General features: G+C 51.8%; 1 protein-coding gene across 2 annotated transcripts; it reads left to right on the plus strand.

Annotated features, from left to right (window-relative positions):
- Positions 1-9,102: 9,102 nt before the first annotated feature.
- On the plus strand, positions 9,103-22,999 carry LOC116949555 (uncharacterized). 2 transcript variants are annotated; one of them, XM_032966980.2, is made up of 3 exons: positions 9,103-9,435; positions 19,339-19,511; positions 20,974-22,999. In XM_032966980.2, exons 1-3 carry the CDS (start codon positions 9,424-9,426, stop codon positions 21,104-21,106), a joined length of 318 nt encoding a protein of 105 aa, XP_032822871.2. In that variant the 5' UTR covers positions 9,103-9,423; the 3' UTR covers positions 21,107-22,999. The 2 variants fall into 2 exon arrangements, with proteins under 2 accessions (XP_032822871.2, XP_032822869.2); XM_032966978.2 differs by having other exon boundaries at positions 9,108-9,435; positions 19,322-19,511.
- The last annotated feature ends 693 nt before the right edge of the window (positions 23,000-23,692 follow it).

Below are 23,692 nucleotides of genomic sequence, written 5' to 3' on the forward strand. Positions count from 1 at the left end.
AGGCGGCCGGGCGTGGTGCTGGCCACCCAATCCCCTCGTGTGCCGGCCTGAATAGGTGCTACTCGCTAACAGCACTTGTTCCAAATGTATTTTAAATAGTATCCAATGGCTGGAGATGAGATGTGTTGATGTTTTGTGTAAGGAGGATGTGGAGCTGAGTGGACTTGCCGATGACCGGTACCAGTCGCGTCAAGATCGTCCTCTGTGGAGAAGATTTTCAGTTTCAGTTTTTATTTTCATTTATTTTGGTATAGCCCTGTGAGCCATTCGGCTCTTTAATCGGGTGCAACCGCAACAAACAAAAAACAAAAACACATCTTCAAGTGACTATGTGACTGTGCAAATAGAAAATCTAGGAAAAAACAGCAAAATATTCCTGAAAAAGCACCGTACACCAACGCTGTGTGCAAAAATCTCAGTGGGATGCAAGTTAAACAACAACAACAACCACAAGACAACTTAGATTAAGGCCATCAGTCTAACTCCGTACTACAACAAACAAACATGGCCAAACCAAAAAACTTTTCGAAATCACCAAAATAAAGCCATAAAAGCAATGTAACAGTGATCATAGGAACTGTGACCGAATTTTAACAATAAACGACATAAATAACATATAACATACAAACTCTAGAGCCAAAGCTCCCTGCATGAGTCACTCCACAACAACAGGAGCATCAGTCGGAGTATCAAATTTTCCAATGCACCTTTAAGATCAGCACACTAAATCAAAATACAGATAATACTTTGCAGCGGTCATCCGGAGCGAAACATTATATTTTATTTTAGGCCACTGAATAGCAATGGCAGCTAGGGGTGTACAACTCCTCTAGAGTAGTTTTGAGTGAAGATCTCATAGTGATTCAAGTTGCAGTTTATTGGCAATATCATTCCAGACCCTGGGGGCATCAATAGCAAAGGCCCTTCCTCCAGTTTTTGGTGCTCGTGAAGGACGCTGCTGCTACTGGGCAAGTTGGAGGCAGTCGCCCTCCAGCAACAACGGAGGGCAGAGGAGCGACGCTCACAACAACGAGCGGCGCGCCGGGTGGCTACAACGCAGCAAGTTGGCACAGTGAGGGCGAGGGGTCGGAGCAATTATGACTCCAGGGGCAGCCACTGGCTGCCCCTGGTGGCCTTAAGTGCGGCCCCCGAACACTCTACAAACAGAAAACCCACCCCATCATCATCATCGTGCTGCTGTCAAACCTTCAATGGTTGCAAATGGTGTGGCGGTTCCTCACACCGATGATGTCTTATCGACGAAAGTGCCCCCCGCCCCCCCCCCCCTTTGAAACTGAGTGAAGAACACCACGTGACTGGTTTAAGGCAGAGCCGAGGGATATCGATGTTAGCCGTGAGGGGGAACCCAACTTCGTAGTGCAGTGCTCGAACAACTGCGCCACCGCTCCCAGGCTAGGTGCACCCTGATGCCACCCTGGCAAGGAGGGTCACGGGACAGACCCCAGGTGCCATGGGTTGATTGAGATGGCTGGCACGCACACACACACGCGTATCCGCACACTGGCACGTGTGCATTATCCTAGGGCACTCATGAGGTCAGTAGCGTCAGAATTTCCACTTTCGCTTCCCTCAATTCAAGGACTGTATTCCTGATCAAGCTTCACTTCCCATCCAACCCGCATCCCACTCTCCCCCTCCCCCCCACGTGTACCTACCCCGCCTCGTCCAAAACACGAACAAAAAATACTCAACGCTTTCGGCCTGTAACACCGTGGCCTTAAAAAGACGTGTGTAATTGACGACGGTTCGGGCGGTGGCCCTTCTTCACGGCACGTCGTTGAGGCCACTCTACTCCCTCTGTGGCCTATGGTGCTGTGAAGAAGACCCATTGGCCGAAACGTCGCCGACTATATAATGCACTGCACGGGTGTTATCTTAAGGCCACGCTGTTATTGACTGCACGTGTTGCGGTTTGTTGTTGTTGCATGTGTTTGTGCACCCCCTTGCCAAACGGAGCATGGCCAAAATACTTTCTCTTAACAAGAAACATTCCTTCGAACACCACGTGACCTCTCCTCCCTCTCCCTCCCCCAATCTCATTCATCTCACCTTCCGGTCACCTCGCAGCAGAGGAAGTTACACAACCAACACGCAGCACGATACAGTAACAAAAGCCTCCCCATGCGTACTGTAGTATATCTGTCCCTGCACGTACACACACACACAAATCATCGCGCAAAAACGCCTCTCACACACGGCCCTCTGGGAGCGCACAGGACACCGATTTCACGGAGCCACTTGGCCAAGGGATTTATTGGTGCAACTCGTCGGGTTTAACTCGCGTACATCCGCGCGCATCCGTGGGGTATTCGTGGGTCTACATGGGGTGGGCACAGATTTTCGTGCGCATGCGTGGGTGTTCGTGGGTGTGCGTGGGTATACATGGGTGTACATGGATATTTCTGCACATGCATGGGTGCACGTGGGTGTTCGTGAGTGTACGTGGGTGTTCATTGGTGTACATGTGTGTACATGGGTGTTCGTGGGTGTACGTGGGTGTGCGTGGGCGTTCGTGGGTGTACATGGACGCATGTGGGCGAGTGAACGCGGACGCACACGGTGTGTCTACAACAAAAGTTGTGCAACAGGTGATGAATGTGGCTTTGAAGTGGCTCGAAAATGAGCAAAAACCATTAATGGGTGGAGCCACCTCGTGTACACATCTGAAGAATAACCCCAAAAAACTCTATTATGAATAATTGTCCTACCGAGAAATGCACAAATGTTAACTCCGTGGCTTTTAATTATATATGTCTCTTTTTTATCACGCCTGTTGACCCAGGATAGTTTCACTGAGTCTCATGACACCTTTTCAGGAGGGCCCGGCCACGTTTTTACCCAGTACTGGATGGGGGGGTGGGTCGCCGCTCGCTTTGTATATTCCAAGTAAGTGATTCAAAATGTGGGGGTTCGGTTCGATGCGGACTTTCACCTGGTTGGGATTGCGGGATCGAGATAAGGCGACGTAGAGCTGCTGGCCGTGCGAGAAGACCGCCGTCTGCAGATCGATTCCAACGTAATCGAACGTCTGTCCCTGCGCCTCCGTCGTTCATGCAGGGGGCGCGTGTAGGTTTGCAGCGCCTCCTTTCATGAAAACGACGGAAAGTGCAGCGTTCATCACAGATAGATAAAGTTGTGCGCTTATCTCCATATATATATAAAATGCAAAGTTGTGATTATGTGTGTCTGTTCAAAATGTTTAGCGTACTTACCGACATGCAACAAACTTGAAATTTGCCATGTGGGTACTTTCCAGACTGTACACCATGCAAAATAAAAAAAAAATACACTCAGCATCAAACGAGTAACTGCTCTGCTGTGTGAACATCGCCACTGGGGAGACAAAGGCGGTCGGGCGTGGTGAATCCAAGCCCCGGGCGAAGCCGGGTAGTAAAGCCAGTCGGAGTACATGTGTCTAAAGTTCGTGATCTATGGACCCTGGCCAGTGCCGTGAATGCATAGCCACCTTTTTTACACGGCGCGCTGAAATTTACGACCACGCGCAACACGCAGTGCAACTCGTTCATGGCCTTGCCAAACGGGGCACGGCGTGCGACAGCTCCTGTAGGCGAGACCATGCAGGGCGATTTGCGGCTTCTCCTGGGTGGACGTGCGACCGCTCTCGGTATGCAGCGACACGGCAGGGACGCGTCTTGCGGGCGACAGCGTCGGAGAGTCAGCGGAACCCGGCCCACGGTGCCCTCGTGCCAAGGAACTCTATGGGGGTCACATTCGCTGTTCCGTCACGTTCTTCGCCTGGGGGACCCGGCTGTGCACACGAGACGGAACTGCGAGTTGGTTATTCACTATGTAACACGATTTTTGTTCCTGGATACCAGGTGTTATTTTCTCATTGCTTATGCCTCAAAAGTATATAAAATGGATGTTACTCCCCACAAACGTTGCTTTTGTGACACAGGACTTTACGTGAAGGAACGACACAAATGCACACCACGTTTTCTCAGTTGAAAATAGGTACATTTCAAAATATCACTGTACTGGTCACAAAAGCAAAGTTTGTGGGGAATAATAGCCATTTTCTGTACTTTTGAGGCAAAGGCAATTCGGAAATGACACTGCCTAGGAACAAAAATATGTTTTTGCTACACAGTGAATTATAAGGGCCACTGTTCCGCCGCCTCCCAGCATTGTCACTGAGCTGACATATGGCTCGCGCCTGGCGTCATGACCCCCGCTCGGCCACTGAAGTCACCTCATGAGATGACTCCCCGTGCCGAGGGGCCACCCTCTCCGGCACCTCGGACAGGAGGGCGCTGGCAGCATCCGACTCACCGGTCTAGCGCGCGTTCCTTTAACGGATGTTCATCTTCAGCGGGGAGTAAAGTCGACTCACACCACCAGCCAACACCAACCACCCATCGTAAGCAGAGTGGTCCCGGGACGCCGAAAGGCACGAAGAACGACTCCCTGACGAAGCCGCCCTCCTCCCCCCCTTAGCCTCTTTGATGGCAATAAGGAGATCACCGCACCGAGTCCATAAAGCAGAGGAAGAGATTTTGGTTGGAGTACACTTCAGCCGTGCCGCAGCACCAACGACCCATGCCGAAGATTGTCCCACACTGCGTGACGCTGCCGTTGCGTTTAAACGCACACGCGCAGGGACTCTGATTGCAGCACGATTTGGCACAACCATCGGCAACGAACGTTGCCTGCAAGCATCGGGGCCGTCCATAAATGACGTCACGCACTTAGGGGCGGGGGGGGGGTCAGATATTTGTGACGATGTGTGACGAGGGGGAAGGGGGGGTTTGAGAAATGTGACGTCACATCAAAATGCGCAACTTTGAATAAAGATAGAATTGTTATAACAACACTGATTGTTATAACAACACTCCTACAACATCAGAATGCAGCGCCACATTAAATACGCACTACAATTACAATAGTTTAAAGCGATTTGAAGCATGTTTTATTTCCAAAATGAAAATATGGTTTTGGGGGGGGCAGAGCTTTGTGACGTCATATTTGAGGGGGGGGGGTCTGACTTTTTGTGACGCCGTGTGACGAGGGGGGGGTAAAAAATCGTCCAAAATCGCGTGACGTCATTTATGGACGGCCCCATAATAACGCCTGAGAAAGCCGAAGGTCCTCCCCTACAGCTGTACACATAGCATGCTGTACGCATGTTGTACGCATGTTGTACGCATGTTGAACTTTGTTCGCGACACGTGCTAATCGGTGGCGCCGGGGCAATGGCCGCTTGCGAGCAAACTATTTTGGACACGAACGGCGAACACAACTTCCGTCCGGCCGCCTTTGTCTCCCCTGGTGATGTTTACCGCGTACGGTGGCACGTCTTAAGGCTGAGTTGACCTACGGGGAGTCTCTGGACCGCTTCTGATATTATTAGCCACTGGTGTTAGCCGTTTCCTGGAGTCGAACTCAATTCGTCGGCTTCAAAGCCCAGTGTGCTGACCACTGGTCCACCGGACCACTGCCGGACCACGTTGCACGCGCACGCACGCGCTCGCATACATTCACATACACACTCCGAAGAACGCACGCACATTTAAAGCGGGGTAGAGAGAGAGAGAGAGTGGGAAGGGGTAAGAAGGAGGAGAGCAGAGCGTGACATATTTCGTGAAATATTTCATTGAAACAGGGGGGAGGGGGGGTGCACATAAAGCAAAGCATTAAAAAAAATAACTAAATGATGAACGAAGCAAAGTGCCGACTACACCGCGCATAAATTTTGATTTAAAGCTTTCGTGACTGCAGTAATTCATATTCTGAGCTCTTTCGGTAAAGTCACGTTGAAGGGAAACAATAAAATAATAAAATATATATAAAACAATAAAAAAAATTCTCACGACGTTTCGACCATAACACATGACGACCGTTTGTGTTATGGTCGAAACGTCGTGAGAATTTTTATTGTTATATATATTTTATTATTTTATTGTTTCCCTTCAACGTGACTTTACCGAAAGAGCTAAGAATATACACCGCGCAACTTCTTGTTTCCTCTGATCGTAAAAAAAAGCGCATTGCAAACCTTTCACGCAAAGCAAAGACGACCCGTATTGGTCACTCACACTGCCAGGGCAAGCGCTGTTTAGCGAGCACCTACTGATGCTGGCAGGGCGCACGAGTGGGTGATGTACACGCACAAAATAAAGACAAAGACCCCCTGGTATAGCCTGCACAATATGTCGGGGCAAGTGTTGATAGCGAGCTCCTGTGAAGGCCGGCACGGCACACGCAGGGGAGTGGGTGTTGTGGCCGAAACCACTTTTGTCTCCGCAGCGCTGATGTGTACATATCCACGCCAGGTAAATCATGCTTATGATGAGTCGTTAAGGAAGTGTAATTTATTACAGTCGTACCCCGTAATAGAGGTTTTTTTTTGGGTTAGATCGAGCAAACATATATAAATGTGTCGTTAAACCCGGCACCACCCGACACAGCCAACTAGTAAGGTTTGTCACGCAAAACAGAACGTGGCCAATTCGTCACTAGTACAGCACCACCGGTGTGTTGGAGAGCCAAGCCACAACATTTACAATCCGAGTACTCGTGCGCCCTGCCGGCAATCTGAGGCCCTATGGGTGAAGCAGAAATTGACGAACGTTGGACACCGTTGTGAGGACCTTCTGGACCAAGATGATTCGGTCTTTGCTTGGGAATGGAGAAGGTGGCAGGGGCAGAGGTCGACCTCGGAGCAGGCGGATGGACAACATCAAGAGCACTGCTGGCCTCACGCGAACCCAGCTACGAGAGGCAGAGAGGCAGAGAGAGAGAGAGAGACACGCGGTTTGGATGGCTGAGTCTGGCCGTGGATGTTACCAGAGGTCGTACTCGACCTGACGGTAACATTCCTTCACGTGCGGTGAAAAGCAGTTCGTGCACAGGGTAAGGGTGGAGGCGAAGGCTGAGAGGCGGCGGATGCGAGAACAGGAGGGACGATGCTAACGTTAAACCGCATTTACTTTAAATGTAAAGTCGCCTCCACTCAAAGGGGGGGGGGGGGGTGGGCGGGGGGGGGGTATCAAAACATTGTGCACTGAAATAAAATGCAAAGACGATTTAAAAAAAAACAACAACAACGTTTAAGTAAAAGCCATGTGAAAACGGTGAGTTATTCGCACTTCCTCCTAAACACACCGAGGCTCGTAAGCGTTGCCGGATCACTGGTCGGCAAGGCGTCTCCAAATCGTTGGGGCAACGCTTGATCAAAAGAGCCGAAGTTGGGAGAGGGGTAGTAAGGTGCTGCTCTGAAGAGTGGAGCGTTTAAACCCCAAGCGAAGTAAGTTGGAGTGGGGGAGGGGAGTTGAAGCGACGCAAATCGGGTGGTGGTCTTAATTAAGGTGACCAGGTATTTTTGCAACGACGTTGAAAAGTGGAGACGTAAGTCTGGGTATTAATGTATTTCCCTGTTTCCCCCCCCTCCCCCCCCAGGACTTCCCCATAATTACGAGCGAAACTGCTGACTTGACGGTTCAATGGGTTGGAGATTCGTGACCATTCTCGCCCTCAGCGATTGGCATAGTGATGGTGGTTCCAGATCGTTGGGGCAACGCTTGATCGCAAGAGCCGAGGCTGGGCTAGGGGTATAGTAAGGTACTGCAAACGACGTGTGTGGGGGGGAGGTGAAGCGACGCAAATCGGGTGTTGGTCTTAATTAAGGTGGCCAGATGTTTGCGAAACGACATTAAAAAGGGGCAGACGTAAGTCGGGGTATTAATGCATTTCCCTGTTATTCCCCCCCCCCCAGGACTTCCCCGAAATTACGAGCGAATCTGCGGACTGTACGGTTCAATGGGTTGGAGATTAGGAATAGGTTTTACCCTTTTAACTGGCACAAAAACTGACACCTTTATTCAAGGCATCATGTTTGCAATAACCACAACACAAGCAGTCAAAATGCAAACAAAAAAAGACAACTCTGATAATAATATGCACTGTCCTTGAATTCGATTGGTCCACACCCGAGACGGCTTTTCTTAGAGCCTAGTCTCCACTGGTGTTGGACCAGAAGACGCCAAAAGGCGTACAACTCAAAAACAGCGCACTATCAGAGTATTGAGGGCTCGGGGTGAGCAGAGCTTTGTGACGTCATATTTGAGGGGGGGGGGGGGGGTGACGTCGTGTGACGAGGGGAGGGGGTAAAAAAATCGTCCAAAATTGCGTGACGTCATGGCCCCATATACGTAGCCAACCGTGCTTATCGGAAGTGCCTTTGTCTCCCCAATGCTATTTTCCACATCGCATCAGGCACTCTTTTAAGGTTGAGTCGACCTAGAGGATGCCAAGGACAATTTATTTCATCACTTGCCACTCACGTTGGACGTGTCGTTTCGTGGCACAGTCCGCATGACGAAAACCACTCCCTGCCAGATACATTCCCCCCATATGGCTTCTCACAGGCTGGTTGGGTCAAGTGCTGCGAGCGAGCACCTCTGCTAAGGCCTGAACGGCGCACGAATGGGAGGTGTGAACCAGAACCACACACGGCCGCCTTTGTCTCCCCCAAGTGCCGATGGTTACACACCGCACCAGGTACTCATGTTGAGGCTGAGTCGACACTACGGGGGGGGAGGCGCAGGACCATTTCGGATAATCGCCACCGGTGGTGGCCGTGACCAGGGAAATCAAACTCGGGCCGCCAGGTTCTTCGCGGCAAACGCGCTAACCGCTGCACCACCGCTCCACACGCATCTGCAAGACGCGGGCACGCGATGTTGAGTTTTGCCCTGCTCCTGGCTGACTGACCTCCTTCCCCACACAGGAAATGGGGCCCCACCCCCGCAAAGGAGGGGAGGGGGATGGGGCGGAGGAGGGGAGGGGCTGGAAACTCGTTATGGGAGAGAGGTGGAAGAGAAAGAGGGTGGATAGAGAGAGGGCGGAGGGTACGGACTCTGTGCAGGGAAGCCGGAGGGGTATGGGGGGAGAGGGAAGGATGGGGGGGGAGATGGGATGGGGGGGGCGAGAGGGAGGGATGGGGGGTGAGGGAGGGATGGGGAGGGCGAGGGATGGGGGGGGCGAGAGATGGGGAGGGCGAGGGATGGGGGGGCGAGAGGGAGGGATGGGGGGGGGGCGAGAGGGAGGGATGGGGGGGCCGCGCCCATAATCGAATCTGGCTTTGGTGCAGATGCGAGCTTCTGCACTCGTGCCAATTGCGAGGCGAAGGAGGAGGAGGCGCGAGGTAGCAGACACGCAACGAGCCTCGAGAGACGGAGAGAGATAGAGAGAGAGACAAGAGACCCGACTGGGAGGAGGGCGAGACACGGGAGATACGAGGGAGGCGAACGGGGCCCAGCAACGAAGAAGGGCATCAGGAGACGAGAAGACAAGAGAGAGAGAAGCGCTGAAGAGAAAGAGCAGCAGACATGAGCGCTCCACCTCCTTACGGTTACTCGCAGCCACCCGTGGCGCCTGGATATGCTCCGCAGGGTGAGGAGTGGGAACGGTCGCCGTGTTTACTGCTGTGTGCGTGTGTACAGAATTGATGAAGTATGGTCAAAATACCCCCCCCCACTCCTCTCCTCCCCCCCTCTCCCCCTCCTCCCCACCACCCTTCCCCTGATCCACAAGTGGATGCACGGGAGTGTCAGCGCGTGTGTCTGTGTGTGTGTCTGTGTGTCTGTGTGTGTGTGTCTGTGTGTGTGTGTCTGTGTGTGTGTCTGTGTGTGTCTGTGTGTGTGTCTGTGTGTGTGTGTATGTGTGTGTGTGTCTGTGTGTGTGTGTCTGTGTGTGTGTGTCTGTGTGTGTGTCTGTGTGTGTGTCTGTGTGTGTGTCTGTGTGTGTGTGTCTGTCTGTGTGTGTGTGTGTCTGTGTGTGTGTGTCTGTGTGTGTGTGTCTGTGTACACGTGGGGTATAAGGCGCCGAAGTGTGTGCGTGTTTTTTCTGGGGGAGCGGTGGCGCAGTGGTTGGCGCACTAAGCTACGAACCCCTGGAGGAAAAAAATCCCGAGTTTGATTCCCGCTCGTGACGCAATTCCGGCGGCGAATGTTTGCGTGGGTCTCCCCTTGGTCGACTGGGCCTTAAACGATTGCAGTTGTGTAAACCTCAGCATTGGGGGAGGCGAGGGCGGCCCGGTTGTCCACCCACCCACTCGCATCGCAAGCCTCTCCATAGGTGCTCGCTAACAGCACTTCCCCCAAAAGTCTGGGGAAAGGTTATACGGGGGGATCTTTGTTGGTGCATGGTTAGTACCTGTGTTGATGCACAGCTGTGTGTGTGGGGGGGAGCGGTGGCGCAGTGGTTAGCGTACAAACTAACGAGTTCCGTTCAATACCAGCTCCGAGCCAACATCGTTAATACATCACGTGACTCTTTTACTGTCGTCGAAACTTTCAAAGTATGAACATTTTTGTTAGAATAGGTATATTATCAGCGCATGTTTTTGTGTCCATGTTCAACAAAGGCACGTGCAGTTAATGCATGACTTGATTCCTTGCAACACTGTATCTTCGTGGTGTTTTTAAAATGGTGAACCAAAAAAATAATTTTCTTCATATTTATCACGTCTAACGCAGTAAGCACATCTAAACCGGGCTCACACGACAATGCACTTCTCCGACCCGAGGTGGACTCTGCATTACATTTTGCGGTGTTCAAACAGCAGCCAGTTGGGCAGTGATCAAAGTCGGCCGAACGTGGTTTGCTGCTTCGTGCACCGTGCCGGCCTCCCACAGGTGCTGCTCAAGAGCACTTGCCACCCAACGGCCTTGTCTGACGCTCCGCGGCGGCAGCCTTTCATATTTGCTTCGCACATGCGAGTGCACCTTAGCGTGGCACGTGCGCCGCGGTGACGTCACCGCCACGTCGGAGCGATTGGCCGGTCGTGTGGCCTCGCCCCAGGTCGGCTCGGCGTCAAATGAGCACCGGATGCGGTTGTGTGGTTGGTAAAACGTCGCAAGTGGGGAGACAAAGGCGGCCGGGGCGTGGTGCTGGCCGCCCAACCCGTCGTGTGCCGTGCCGGCCTTCATAGGTGCTCGCTGACACCACTTTCCCCAACAGTCTGTTAAGGCTATACGGGGGATCTTTGTCTTTGGGTCTAAGAAAAACACACACACACGGGGACATCAACGAATCTAAAAGGAAAAGTGCGCAACGAAGCGTGGAGAGACGGAGAGATGCAAGCTTGGAATTACACTGAGAGACGGAGAGAGAGGAATACGTCGATCAGAGATCAGGCGGGCGTGGTGGCCGACGGGACGCGTCCCATGGGTACGTCCGTCACGGAGACGGAGCGATGGGATGTCGTCCGCAGGTTGTCTCGGTGGGTTGTTGTTGCAGTGCAAGGATCATGACGGATGGCAACGGCTTCATCCAGCAGTGGATTGATCGATATTGTATATATATACATGCGTATGTATATATGGGGGGGAGAGCGGTAGTGTAGTGGTTCGTGCACTTGTGACCCGAGTTCGATTCCCGCTCACGACCGTAAATAAGTGTCGAGCATCTCAAACCGGTCCTCGACCTCCTCTAGGTCGACTCAGCCTTAATAGTACCTGGTGCAGTGTGTAAACATCAGCACTGGTGAAACAAAGGCGGCCGGGCGTGGTACTGACCCCCCCCCCCCCCACCCAACATCGTGTGCCGTGGTGGCCTTCAAAGGTGCTACTCTGGCTAACAGCACTTTGCCCAACAGCCTTTTAAAAGCGGCACGGGGGAAATTTCTGCCATCGTGTGTATTTGCGTGCATCCGTTTATCACCCCAATATATTCCCCAGCAAAATGGGGGTTTTTCACCACGAGGGGTTGGCCAGCGCGAAAACTCCAGGGCAGCAGAAGGTGAAACGGAACAAAACCCATTCTGCTAAAGTCTAAACAAATACTCTTGCGTCTTTAGGTCAAGTCACGTAAGTAAATAATAATAGATCACGACGTTTCGATCTATTGTTTTTTTATTTTATCAATTTATTATTTTATTCTCATTCTACGTGACTTTACCGAAAGAACCAAAGAAGATGAATCCTTGCAGTCACGAAAGCTTTAAATCGAAATTTGACCGAAATACTCTAGAGCTTGAATTCCTGCAGTCACGAAAGCCTTAAATCAAGATCTAAACAAATAAGTGAAGAAGGAGCTGGTGCATGGGAGCGTGGCGGTGAGGGTGTGGGGGGTAGTCGTGAATCCCACGCTGCTTGTGGGAACACCTTTCCATCAACGGCAAGTGGGGAATGTTGGTGGTGGCCGTTGGCGGCTTATGCAACCACCGAATATGAACGTCAGTGGATGAATGCATGACAGGATAATGAGTCGGATGCCTTCTATGACCTATCCCAGGCGCCGGCTAAAGTAGCACCGCGGGCTAGTTATCTTGTTGGGTGACTTTTATGTCCCATTGCGTTTTGGTGCATGCAGGTAGCTCAACCCGGAGTGATTGGAAGGCATGGGCCAGATCAGCTCAATAACGTTAGGAGGCCACTCGACTTCTGTGCAGCCTATGGGCTTGTAACTGACTTTACCCAATAGAACCAAAGAGTATGGATTCTCGCAGTCACGAAAGCTTTACATCTAGAATTTGCTGGACATTTCTGTGAGGGTTTGTGCAACCCTTAGCTCACAGAACACCGCAGGGTCAAGGTGCGTTTGGCCGTGATGTCACGACTTCCACTCCCAGTGGCGTCGACGAATTATTGGGTCGACGCTGACGCGGCGTTTTCCCAACAACAAAAATGCCTCGCCGAGGAATGGTGACCCATGATTTTTCGAGGAGCCCTGCCAAGTTTTCTCGCAATGGTTGCCCACGGATAATGCGATGGGGTTATTTGGCAGCTGTTGGCCAGCTGTTGTGTACATCGTTTGTGTGTGTACAGCACTGGTGTGTACATCGTTTCTGTGTGTACAGCACTCGTGTGTACATCGTTTGTGTGTGTACAACACTGGTGTGTACATCGTTTGTGTGTGTACAGCACTGGTGTGTACATCGTTTGTGTGTGTACAGCACTGGTGTGTACATCGTTGTGTGTGTACAGCACTGGTGTGTACATCGTTTGTGTGTGTACAGCACTCGTGTGCACAGCGTTTGTGTGTGTACAGCACTGGTGTGTACATCGTTTGTGTGTGTACAGCACTCGTGTGCACAGCGTTTGTGTACAGCACTGGTGTGTACATCGTTTGTGTGTGTACATCGTTTGTGTGTGTACATCACTCGTGTGTACATCGTTCGTGTGTGTACAGCACTCGTGTGCACAGCGTTTGTGTACAGCACTGGTGTGTACATCGTTGTGTGTGTACAGCACTGGTGTGTACATCGTTTGTGTGTGTACAGCACTGGTGTGTACATCGTTTGTGTGTGTACATCGTTTGTGTGTGTACATCGTTTGTGTGTGTACAGCACTGGTGTGTACATCGTTTGTGGGTAGTTTTCGTGCGAATTGTACTGCACAGTAGTGTGCTGTACGTGTAGTGCCTGGCATTCTCTAAACTCACCATAATAACCAGCTAGTATAGGGGCCGTCCATAAATGACGTCACGCACTTGGGGGGGGGGGTCAGACATTTGTGACGATGTGTGACGGGGGGGGGGGAGGTTTGAGAAATGTGACGTCACATCAAAACGCACAACTTTAAATAAATATAGACAACACGTTCTACTTAATTAAATAGACTTTAAAATAAATGTTTTCTCCGACATCAGAGTGCAACGCCACATTAAATACGCACTATAATGACAATAGTTTAAAGCGATTTGAAGCATGTTTTAATTTGGAGGGGGGAGGGGGGGGGGCAGAGCATTGTGACGTCATATTTGAGGAGGGAGTCTCACTTTTTGTGACGCCGTATGACGAAGGGGGGGGGGGGTCAAAAATCGTCCAAAATCGCGTGACGTCATTTATGGACGGCCCCATAGACGTGGGAGCATACACGTACAGCGCAACATCGAACTGTTGATGCACACTGTCCTCTTGCTCACAATGTTGGTCTTAACCTTTACATTTAAAAAAAAATCAGCCTTCTTGATAAACTGGATCGACGAGGTCACTGGATTTTGTTTTGTGCGCGTTGCCCTGACCACTCCGCCTCCCCCCCCCCCCACACGCGCTCCACACATCGATAAGCAGATTTGCAGACGCCACCACCACCACCACAAAAGCAAAAGACCAAAGACATTTCTTCTTACAGGCTGAGAGTCATGTTTATTAGCACCCGACTGCCAATGCCCTAGCCAGTCCCCAACCGCGATTGTTGTTCCGGCACCCGCTGATTCACTCCGGTCGCTCGCTGACCGGCAGACAGTCCTTATCGCTCTACTATCGCTACTGCACGAGTTTATTTGTCCCACTCGTGTTGAGGACTCCATCTCTACCGGACACTGGGTTTGTTTTCGTGTCATCCACCCCAATGTGGTCCACCACCACCATTACTAAAACGAAACTTTTTTTTTCGTTTTTGGAGTTATTTTGTTAACCCCAAAATCGTAGCCTTTTAAAATACATAATTGGTTTCTTTTGCGTTAGGCCATGTAAGACATGTGTACTGTAAACCCTCATACATCCAGCACAGGCTATGTGTAGTGGGTTCACGGGACACGGAGACGGTGGAGTAGAGGCAGCACTGTTTATTCAAGCTTAACAAGGGTTACACTGGAAGGGGCAACGGCCCCTTCACCCGTATACACGCTGGGACACCCCCTAGGCTATCTAGCCTAATTCCTGTGCTCCCAGTTCCTCCGCTACAGGCGCTAGAGGAGGCTATCTGATCTGGCCCTGGTCAAGCACAGATCACGGCACCCCACCAACCAGACCGACCCTTAAAAGGGCTCCGGCTCTGAGGCTCTGAGGCCGCACCACTGGCTTACCCTGCCGGCCCTCAAAAGGACAGCGGTCAGGGAAGTCCCAGGGTCTATCTAGCCGGTCTTCCTTCTTCACTGGTTCTTCATTCTTGGCCCCAACACACTGCCCCGAGCTCTCTGGCTCCCCACCCTTTATACCCATACACCACTGAGGGTGGGGCTATAGCGGACGTGGTTGTAGCCACCATGGTGTGACTGTGTGTTACCTTCCCGCAACACCCCTGCATATGTATAGAAGTGTGACGTGACTCAAACGTAGCCAATCACTGCCGCTGGAGCACCACCGGTAGAGACGTTTCGCTGGAGATTACTGGAAACTATTTGTTATTTTACCAGGTAAGGCCCACTGAGCTATATAGCTCTTTTTCGGAAGCGACCTGGCCACAAATGAAGTCTCAACAAAGGGGTGGGGAACCGTTTTTCTGCCAAGGGCCATTTGGATATGTATAACATCATACAGGATTATCAACTTAAAAAATTAGCCTGTTATATTTGGTCAAACATTTAATTAACTCACCCCTAATGCGATGGCTGGAACTGCTTCTCTTTGGTGAGGCGTGTCATGATGTTAGCTGGTATTGATGATGTTGCTACTCGCAACTGCTTTTCCAATGTTTGCTCTACCTAGATTTATTGAATTTCGAGTCCCGCCTGCGGTTGCCTTGGCAGGGCCGGACCAGATGATTCCGTGGGCCTTACACGGCCCGTGGACCGGACGTTCCCCACCCCTGCGTCTAAACGCATGTCGATCATAAATTTGGAGGGAAAAACCAGAAGACCCGGAGAAAAATACACGCGATCACGGGGGGAACATGTAAACTAGAAATATACAGGCGTCAGGGCCGGGATCGAATCAACGGCTTCCTGTATACCAGGCGAGGTGGTTAACATCTAGAACCACCGCGGCACTTCAGGTCACAACAACACTGACCCACCCATCCATCCATTAATTTACTAACCCACTCAATGACCTACCCATTCACTCACCCACCCACCCACTCGCGCATTCACTAACTCACACACTTATCTCACCGATTCACCAACCATACTGAAGTCGAAAACACTTATATTACTTCCTCTTGCTCTGCCCTGCTTTTGAATTCCCCCCCCCACCCCCAACCCTCCCCGATCGTCTCTCTTTTACCCGAGCTTTTACCATAACCTTGCTCAATTCAAGACACTGTGTTACGCACTCTTGCCCATCACATTGACAGTTGTTGCTGTTTGTTGCTGACCGCTTGACGTTTCGGGCCTTTCGAGGCCTCCTGCTGCTCAGCAAACTGTGTCAACCACTAGCCCCGTGGCTTGTCCAATGGGTTTCTGCGCGCGTGGCCGAATTTCTATAAACGCGGACCCGGTTTCCGTGTAACGCGTGGGGGTATTTCTTTAAAAAAAAACGGGATATCTTCCCCTTGACAACAAGCATCTGGAATCTGTTTACACGAATGAACGAAAAAAACCCCACAAGGGAGATGTTGCAAAAATGGAACTAATTTCCCTGTGTACATAATCCTATCCCTGGCACCATATTCCTAATCATAGCCCAAATCATGTGCCTAGCGGCCCTAGCCCCACACGGTATGCCCAGCTGTATCACTAAGCCCAGTATTAACCCCTAACCCTTGCCTTAATGTTACCCATGCCCTTAACCCTGACCATAACCTTAGTCCTATATAGCCTTAGTCTTAATTATAGCTCAAGTCTTAACCAGAACCCAAGCCTCAGTCCTAGTCCTAGCCCAAACCCTGGCTCTAGCTCGAGATGATATATCCGAGCCCTTGGCTGAATCCAAGCCCTATAGCCTCGCTATTATAGCCTCATAACCATAGCCGTGCCCAAACTCTAGACCAGGGGGTGTGCACCCTGTAATTATAATAACAATTACATTTATATCGCGCTTTTCATCAAGGATCTCGAAGCACTGTACAGGACAACGAGCAGCAGACACGTAGCATTAAAATAAATATATATTTTTATACATTTTAAAAAGCCATTTACTAAATGAACTAGAAGTTTAATAAGCGGAGGCGTAACAGACCAAGAGCCGAAATGTACCCACCCATGAGTTACGTAAAGCGCCAAGTGTATATATGTGTGTATACATATTAACAGTTTTTGGCACAGCACGGGATACATTATTCTTTGCGATGACTGTGATAGTCTGTTATACGTTACGCCCCTTCTATAGAGCCGCGTGTGGTGGACTAAAAAGCCGCATGCATCTCGGGGAGATGCCAGTTGGCCACCGCTGCTCTGGAACTAACTCTAGCCCTGGGCCAAACTCTATCCCTAACTTCATTCCTAACCCCAACACGAGCTCCAACCCAAGCAAGAATTCTATACTTATCCCCCAACACGATACCTCGAGCATTTATGGCCCTAACACTAGCCCGGGTCGGCAATCAACTTAACAAGATAGAGCGAATGTTCTCGAATTCGGTTAGTCAACTGAAAACATCAATATCTCAAGATGCCGCCAATCCACGTGGTGAATCCGAGACGGCGGTCTTTAAATGGCCGTGTGCGGCTCCGGAGCCGCTGGTTTTGCCGACCCCTGACCCTAGCCTCAGCCCTCCCTCTCGCCACGACTGTGAGAGCGGTTGCGAGTTAAGGGCCTTGGGGGGGGGGGGTCTCTGGTGGGAATCCGGACTGAAAGTTAAGTGAGAGAGCGATACTTCCGAGAAAACCACCAATTTTTATTGCGCTGTTTGTTTGCTGGTCATTAGACTTTAGTGGGGGCCTGTGCCCAGCAACTGATGACAGCTGTGGCTAATACTGATCACACTGCACACATCGCTGACAATGCTGTTTGCCTATGCAGATGCCGTTGCTGATAATATACTGCTGTTGTTGTTGAAGATTAAGATAATGATGTTGCTGCTGATGATACTGCTGATGACGCGCCTGATAATCATGAAGATCAGCGTCCGAGTGGGCCCCATTATTCCTCCTAGCTCATATGTGAGCCATCGAACCTTGATTGGTGCTCGCTAACAGCATGTCAAATGTGATAATATAATAACCTAATAATAATAAAAATTATAAGTGCCTACTTTGTCCAGAAATGCCCAAGGACTCCTTTTCGGGAGGTTCTGGCTACGTTTGGTTTTTATTTGAAAAGTTTTCAACCGATTTATGATTCACAATTGACAGTTGAGTTAAGATCGCGTAAGTGAAATGTCAGAATCTAAATATTTATACTGGAGGAATCCGATGAGCTATGAAGCTCCTTTTCACAGATGTTGCGTCGTAAACCCTCCGCCACCCGACACGGCCAATTTATAAAGCTGTCACGTGATGAAGAAACGTGCCAGCTTATCACCGCTTCAGCAGGAGCAGCAGCAACAGCACCAGGCATGTGTTGTTGTTCACCGACTGCGTGCGGACGTTCTGCCGGTAGTTACAGCCGGCTTCAACGAGCAGCCGCCATCAATATTAAAACGTCAGCCACGTTTCATTGTTGCGAAAGCCAGCGTCGTTCAAGGCAACCAGATAAAACCCACACATGCGGGCACGTGTGCGTGGGAGCGTGATCGTTAACAGCACTTGCCCCTACAGTCTGTTCAGGCTATACGGGGGATCTCTGTGCGTGGGCGTGTGCGTGCGTAGGAGTGGAGTGGTTAGCATGTTGAGCTATGAATCCTGCGGAGACACAACTTCGATTCCCGCCCACAGCCAACACCGACAATTATCCGAGCCGGTCCTGCGCCTCCCCTAGGTCAACTGAGCCTCAAATGAGTACCTGGTGCGATGTGTAAAAAAAAAAATCGCCACTCAGGAGACAAAGGCGGCCGGGGCGTGGTGTTGGCCACCCACCCCCTCGTGTGCCACAGTGCCGGCCTTCATGAGGCGCTCGCTAACAGCACTTGCCCCTACAGTCTGTTACGGGCTACACGGGGGGGATCTTTGTCTTGGGGGTTTACTTTGGGAGATGCATATGTGTGGGGAGACATTAACAGAGGACGCCTCTGTTCAGAGTCGTAACTTGCATTATTCGCGGAGACAGCGTCGCCTTGTTTAGTGTGGCATCCTCACGATTCGGACACCCGAGCGAGCGAGAGTAAAAACAAAACCGACTTGAGCCTTCACGAGCGGCGACCTTGACAGCAGGCTGCGGCGGCGAGCGAGGGTTGGTAAGATTGCGCAAGTGTTTTGCGAAACTCCCTTCCCGTGGGCGTCGGGGAGGTGCGCCGGGTACCCTGGCCTCTCCAGAGGATAGCGTGGCAAAGCGTGGGCTGATGTCATGTCATTCATCCCTTCTAAATGCTTGTTGCCCCCCCCCTTCTCCCCGCGATGTGTGGGTTTTCTCCACGTGCCCCCGGCTTCCACCCCACGTGTACACAAACGCTCGTGAAAGTGGATTCTGCTTCATCCGTACGGCCGATCTCGGTGGACAGCAGCGTCTCCGAATGATTTACGCTGAAGCGGTCGAGTCGGGTATCTGGTTTGAAAACGTCTCAATCTATGCACCGTGTTTCCTCTCCCTACCCCCCTTCTCTCACCCCCTCCACCCCCCCGCTCCTACCCCCAGCCGCGTACCCCCCTCAGTATGGCCCCCAGTATCCCCCCCAGTATCCCCCCCAGTATCCCCCCGCTTGCGCGCAGCCTCTCCGTTACCCGAGTCATGCGGGCCCTGCGTACGCCCCGGGCCAGCGGCCCGCCCCGGGCCAGCAGCCCGCACCGGCCGTGGTGATCATGGCCGGAGGCTGCCCTTCCTGCAGGTGAGACCCCCTCCCCCCCTCCCCCCGCCTCCCGCCATGGTAACGTGGAATTGCCAACACTGGTTGCGATGGAGCAGGGGCGCCGCCACCAGTCCCGACGAGCCGCGTGCAAATTGAGCCGTCGATTGAAATCGATGCTTGTGCTCGCAGCGCGCGAATCGACGCGTGCGTTCAGTTCGTCGGCCTATGGCCTTTCCGGGGCTCAGATTTTAACCGAGAAGCATTGGTTTACGAAGTTGAACTCTGGTGCGCCAGGTCTATCAAGCCTGTGCGGTGTCCTCCGATTAGCGCGCTCGGCCACGTACGGTGCGAAACAAGTGGCATACATCCTGTAGGAAAATGCAACGCAATACAGGTACCAGAATTCGGTACTACCTGAACACAGGTGCCAATGCCTGGACAGGTGGAAACTCTACCCAGAGATGGGGCATATTATAAGCAGACGGTACTCCTCCTTCACACATCTATCCCTGTACTCAACACATCCCCCCCTCCCACATCCCATCAACCACACGGCCGTCTGGAAGTGCACCATAGCATTGGTTTAGCGCAAGTTAATTGTGCAGACCGGTTTCGACATTCAGTGTCTCATCAGCAGAGTCGGGCTCGCTTGAACTTTGTTTATTTGTGATGATGATGATGATGAAAAAAAAAGAATAGGCTTTACCCTTTATGGCAAGAATACAGAAGGCGTTAAGATGTTCAAACACCATATTGCCCATTATCACAAGGCATCAAGTCTGCATTGACCATACACGCTTGTGGTAAAACATGCAAATGGCACATGCTTTGATAATATATGCATCGTCCTTGAAACTGATTGGCCTCTGATGGCCTTGTGACACCAGATAACACTTCAGAGGTAGGAGCCGACGTTTCCGTAGCCACGGTTGTGTTTTTTTTTTACTTGGGCCGCGCGGTGCTTGTTTCACGCAAAACAATCTTGTCAACAACCCTCCACCAAGCAAAATAGTCACGTTTGCAAAGCTGTTATCATTATCATCATAAACACGTGCCAACGTACTGATCGAATCCTGACTACTTGGAGCTCGGAGGCGGCGGCGGCGGCGGCTTGAGAATTCCACGACCGTACGTTCATCTGTTTTTGCCCAAGACTCTTCTGCGCTTCGCTGAGGGAGGTTCGCCCGAGGAGGCCTTGAATGTTCAACCCGGAGCACGCGGGGAGCCCTTTGCTTCACGCGCAGCGTTCCGACTCGCCGTCGTCGCGCTCGCGATGTGAATGCCCCGATGACGACTGTCTAGCCCACGTCCCCCATATAGCCCCAGGTGCCTCTGCACCCCCCCCCCCACCCCACCGCCCGCAGAGCCACCTTGCCATGAATCAATACACGCAAGCCAATTTCCAGCCTTATGTTGCGTTGAGGCGGGCGTCGTCGCGCTAACGATGTGAATGCCCTGATGACGACGATGTCGATGATGATGATGCCGTGCCTTGCTGCAGGATGGGCGTGATGCAAAATGACTTCACGTGCTGCGGGATCTTCCTCGCCATCTGCTGCTTCCCCCTGGGCATCCTGTGCTGCTACGCTCTGCGCCAGAAGCGTTGCGCCAGCTGTGGCCACACCGTGGGCTAGCGGACCAGCCCGGCTGCCCGCCCTCCCTCCCTGCCTAGCCCAGGTCACCCTCCCTGGCTAGCCCAGGTCGCCCTCCCTGCCTATCCCAGGTCACCCTCCCTGTCTAGCCCAGGTCACCCTCCCTGCCTAGCCCAGGTCACCCTCCCTGCCTAGCCCAGGTCACCCTCCCTGTCTAGCCCAGGTCACCCTCCCTGTCTAGCCCAGGTCACCCTCCCTGTCTAGCCCAGGTCACCCTCCCTGTCTAGCCCAGGTCACCCTCCCTGTCTAGCCCAGGTCGCCCTCCCTGTCTAGCCCAGGTCGCCCTCCCTGCCTAGCCCAGGTCGCCCTCCCCCAACCCCTCACAGAGCCACCTTACCCTGAATCAATACACATTGAAGCCACCATTGTTTGTTGTTGTTGTTGCTGCTGACCAGTGTTAAGTCATAGCCAATTTCAGCCTAGTGTAGCCCAGTGTCTAGTCCGGCATATAGCCCTAGTCGGTTTGACATAACACTTCCTAGCCTGGGTCGAACAAGTTCAACTGAGTCACTCGCCTAAACCTAGCCCTGCCTAGCTGAGGTTAAAAAAAGAAATGTTGTTTAATGCAGCCGTGAGCCTTACGCCTATAGCACTTTCTAGCTTGGTTCAAATTAGTTTCATCTAGTATCTAGCCTAGGCCGAGCCCTGCCTATCCTAGATAAAACTACTGTTTAAGCAAGCATCTAGCTGAGGCTTAGCCCTGCCACGACGAGGTAAACTAATTTTTAGGATGTGTGTGAGCAGGCGTTCGACACTTCACGTGGCCTCAAGGTGCACATCGCCTGGCACAAGCGTCGTGGTGACGTCACCGCCACTTAGTGGCGAATGGCGGTTGTTGATGTTGTTGTGGGAGAAACACTCCGCTAGGCAGGGGGTCCCGCTGGTTTCATCAACCGGTCATCTCAATCGGCCAACCCACGGCACCTGCTGGGTCTGTCCTGAGACCTCCTGCCAGCAGCGAGCCGTCGAAACTTTTGCGTGGCTTCAAGGTGCACCTAGCCTGGCACAGGCGCTGTCGTCACATCACCGTCACTTAACACGGTGGCGTAGCGGTTAGCGCGCCGCGCTACGAGCCCGGCGACCCGAGCTCGATTCCCGCTCGCGGCCAACACCCAGTGACGATTATCTGTACCGGTCTCGGGCCTCCCCTAGGTCGACTCAGCCTCAAATGAGTACCCGGTGCGGTGTGTAGTAAACATCGCCGCTGATGAGTCAAAGGCGGCCAGGCGTGGTGCTGGCCACCCACCCCATCGTGTGCCGTTCTTGCCTTAGGTGCTCGCTAACAGCACTTGCCTCAATAGTCTGTTCAGGCTACACAGGGGTATCTGTGTCTGTGTGCGCGTGAGAAACACATGGACACACATGCATGCACACACTTGCACACACGAATACACAACGCGAAACGAATGCCGTGCTAACACCGCGTTGACCAGAGGCGACGAGGTTGTGATCCCTCTTTGTTGTGGCCCTCGTAACCTGTGGAGGGGCTTGGGGGTGGGGGTGACAGTGGTGTCGATTAGAGGGGCCACCGTACCCAAAAAAAACACAATACACTGCTTTTTAAGTATTTTATCTCAGTAACGAAGCTTCACACCCACGTTGGATACCCTGGGTGTGTCGAGAACGATTGAGTGAGTGCCCCTGCACGGGGGACAGTGAACAGTGGTTGTCCTGTGGTAGAGACCGGCCCTCGTCATGGGAATGTGGATTTTACTCCCACTGGCTCAGGGCAATAAACGGAAGCTGAGCGCCAGTATAGCTGCCAACCAAAGCTGTCTCGGACACCATCTGCGCGTGTATTCATTCCGGAAGATTTGCTGAATATCTACTCGAAGTGCTTTTTATTGTCATAAATCAAGTTTTACGTTAATTGTTTTTTTATTTACGCTTTTATGTTTTTAATGTCACGCAAGTGACAATGCCGATGTGCCCGGAGTTAGGAGAGTTTCTTAAGTCGGCGCGCGCACACCACACCCTGGAAGCCTTGCGAAGTTCAGCCCAACGCTGGGCCACGTGCTTTTGAAACGTTTGGTGCAAACTTTGGAGAGGCGACGGCGCAGAGGTTGGTAACCGAGGAGAACGCCTGAAGCCACATAGGGTGGGGCAGTGCCGGATCATCGTAGCACAACTAGCTGCACATGTAGTAGCTACTACATATGTAGTAGTTATGCATATGTAGTAGTATATGTAGTAGCTACTACGTATGCAGTAGCTACTACATATGCAGTAGCTACGGGCCACCCGCACTTTCAAGGGAACCGCGCTAAATGCTTTCAAGCTCTCAATTCCGGTTCAGTGATTCTGCACTTGCTCTGTTACTATAGTACTATACCGCCTTCAACTTTTATGAACGACCGGGTGTTTAAGGTTAGCGATTTGTCGTATTATCTGGCTGTATAGCAAATGAAAAAATACAATTACGTAGGTAAAAAATAAAACAACAAAAATCACGACGTTTTGGCCACAACACAAGCGGCCTTCATCAGGTGAAGGGACCAGACTGTCTCGAGGACAGCGCTGGAGTGAAACACAGCCAAGCTCAGACCGCGACCTTTAAGCTGTGTGAGA

Source organism: Petromyzon marinus, chromosome 37, assembly GCF_048934315.1.
Source record: "Petromyzon marinus isolate PM22_M1 ecotype Great Lakes invasive population chromosome 37, UKy_Petmar_22M1.pri1.0, whole genome shotgun sequence".
NCBI classification, from domain to species: domain Eukaryota; kingdom Metazoa; phylum Chordata; class Hyperoartia; order Petromyzontiformes; family Petromyzontidae; genus Petromyzon; species Petromyzon marinus.

What these genes read in the sequence shown, in the direction of transcription:
- LOC116949555 (XM_032966978.2), top strand. Translation starts at nt 9,372, where the DNA reads ATGAGCGCTCCACCTCCTTACGGTTACTCGCAGCCACCCGTGGCGCCT. An exon ending in GCCTGGATATGCTCCGCAGG is followed by an intron (nt 9,436 to 19,321) that starts GTGAGGAGTGGG and finishes TCCTACCCCCAG; the next exon opens with CCGCGTACCCCCCTCAGTAT. An exon ending in GGAGGCTGCCCTTCCTGCAG is followed by an intron (nt 19,512 to 20,973) that starts GTGAGACCCCCT and finishes GCCTTGCTGCAG; the next exon opens with GATGGGCGTGATGCAAAATG.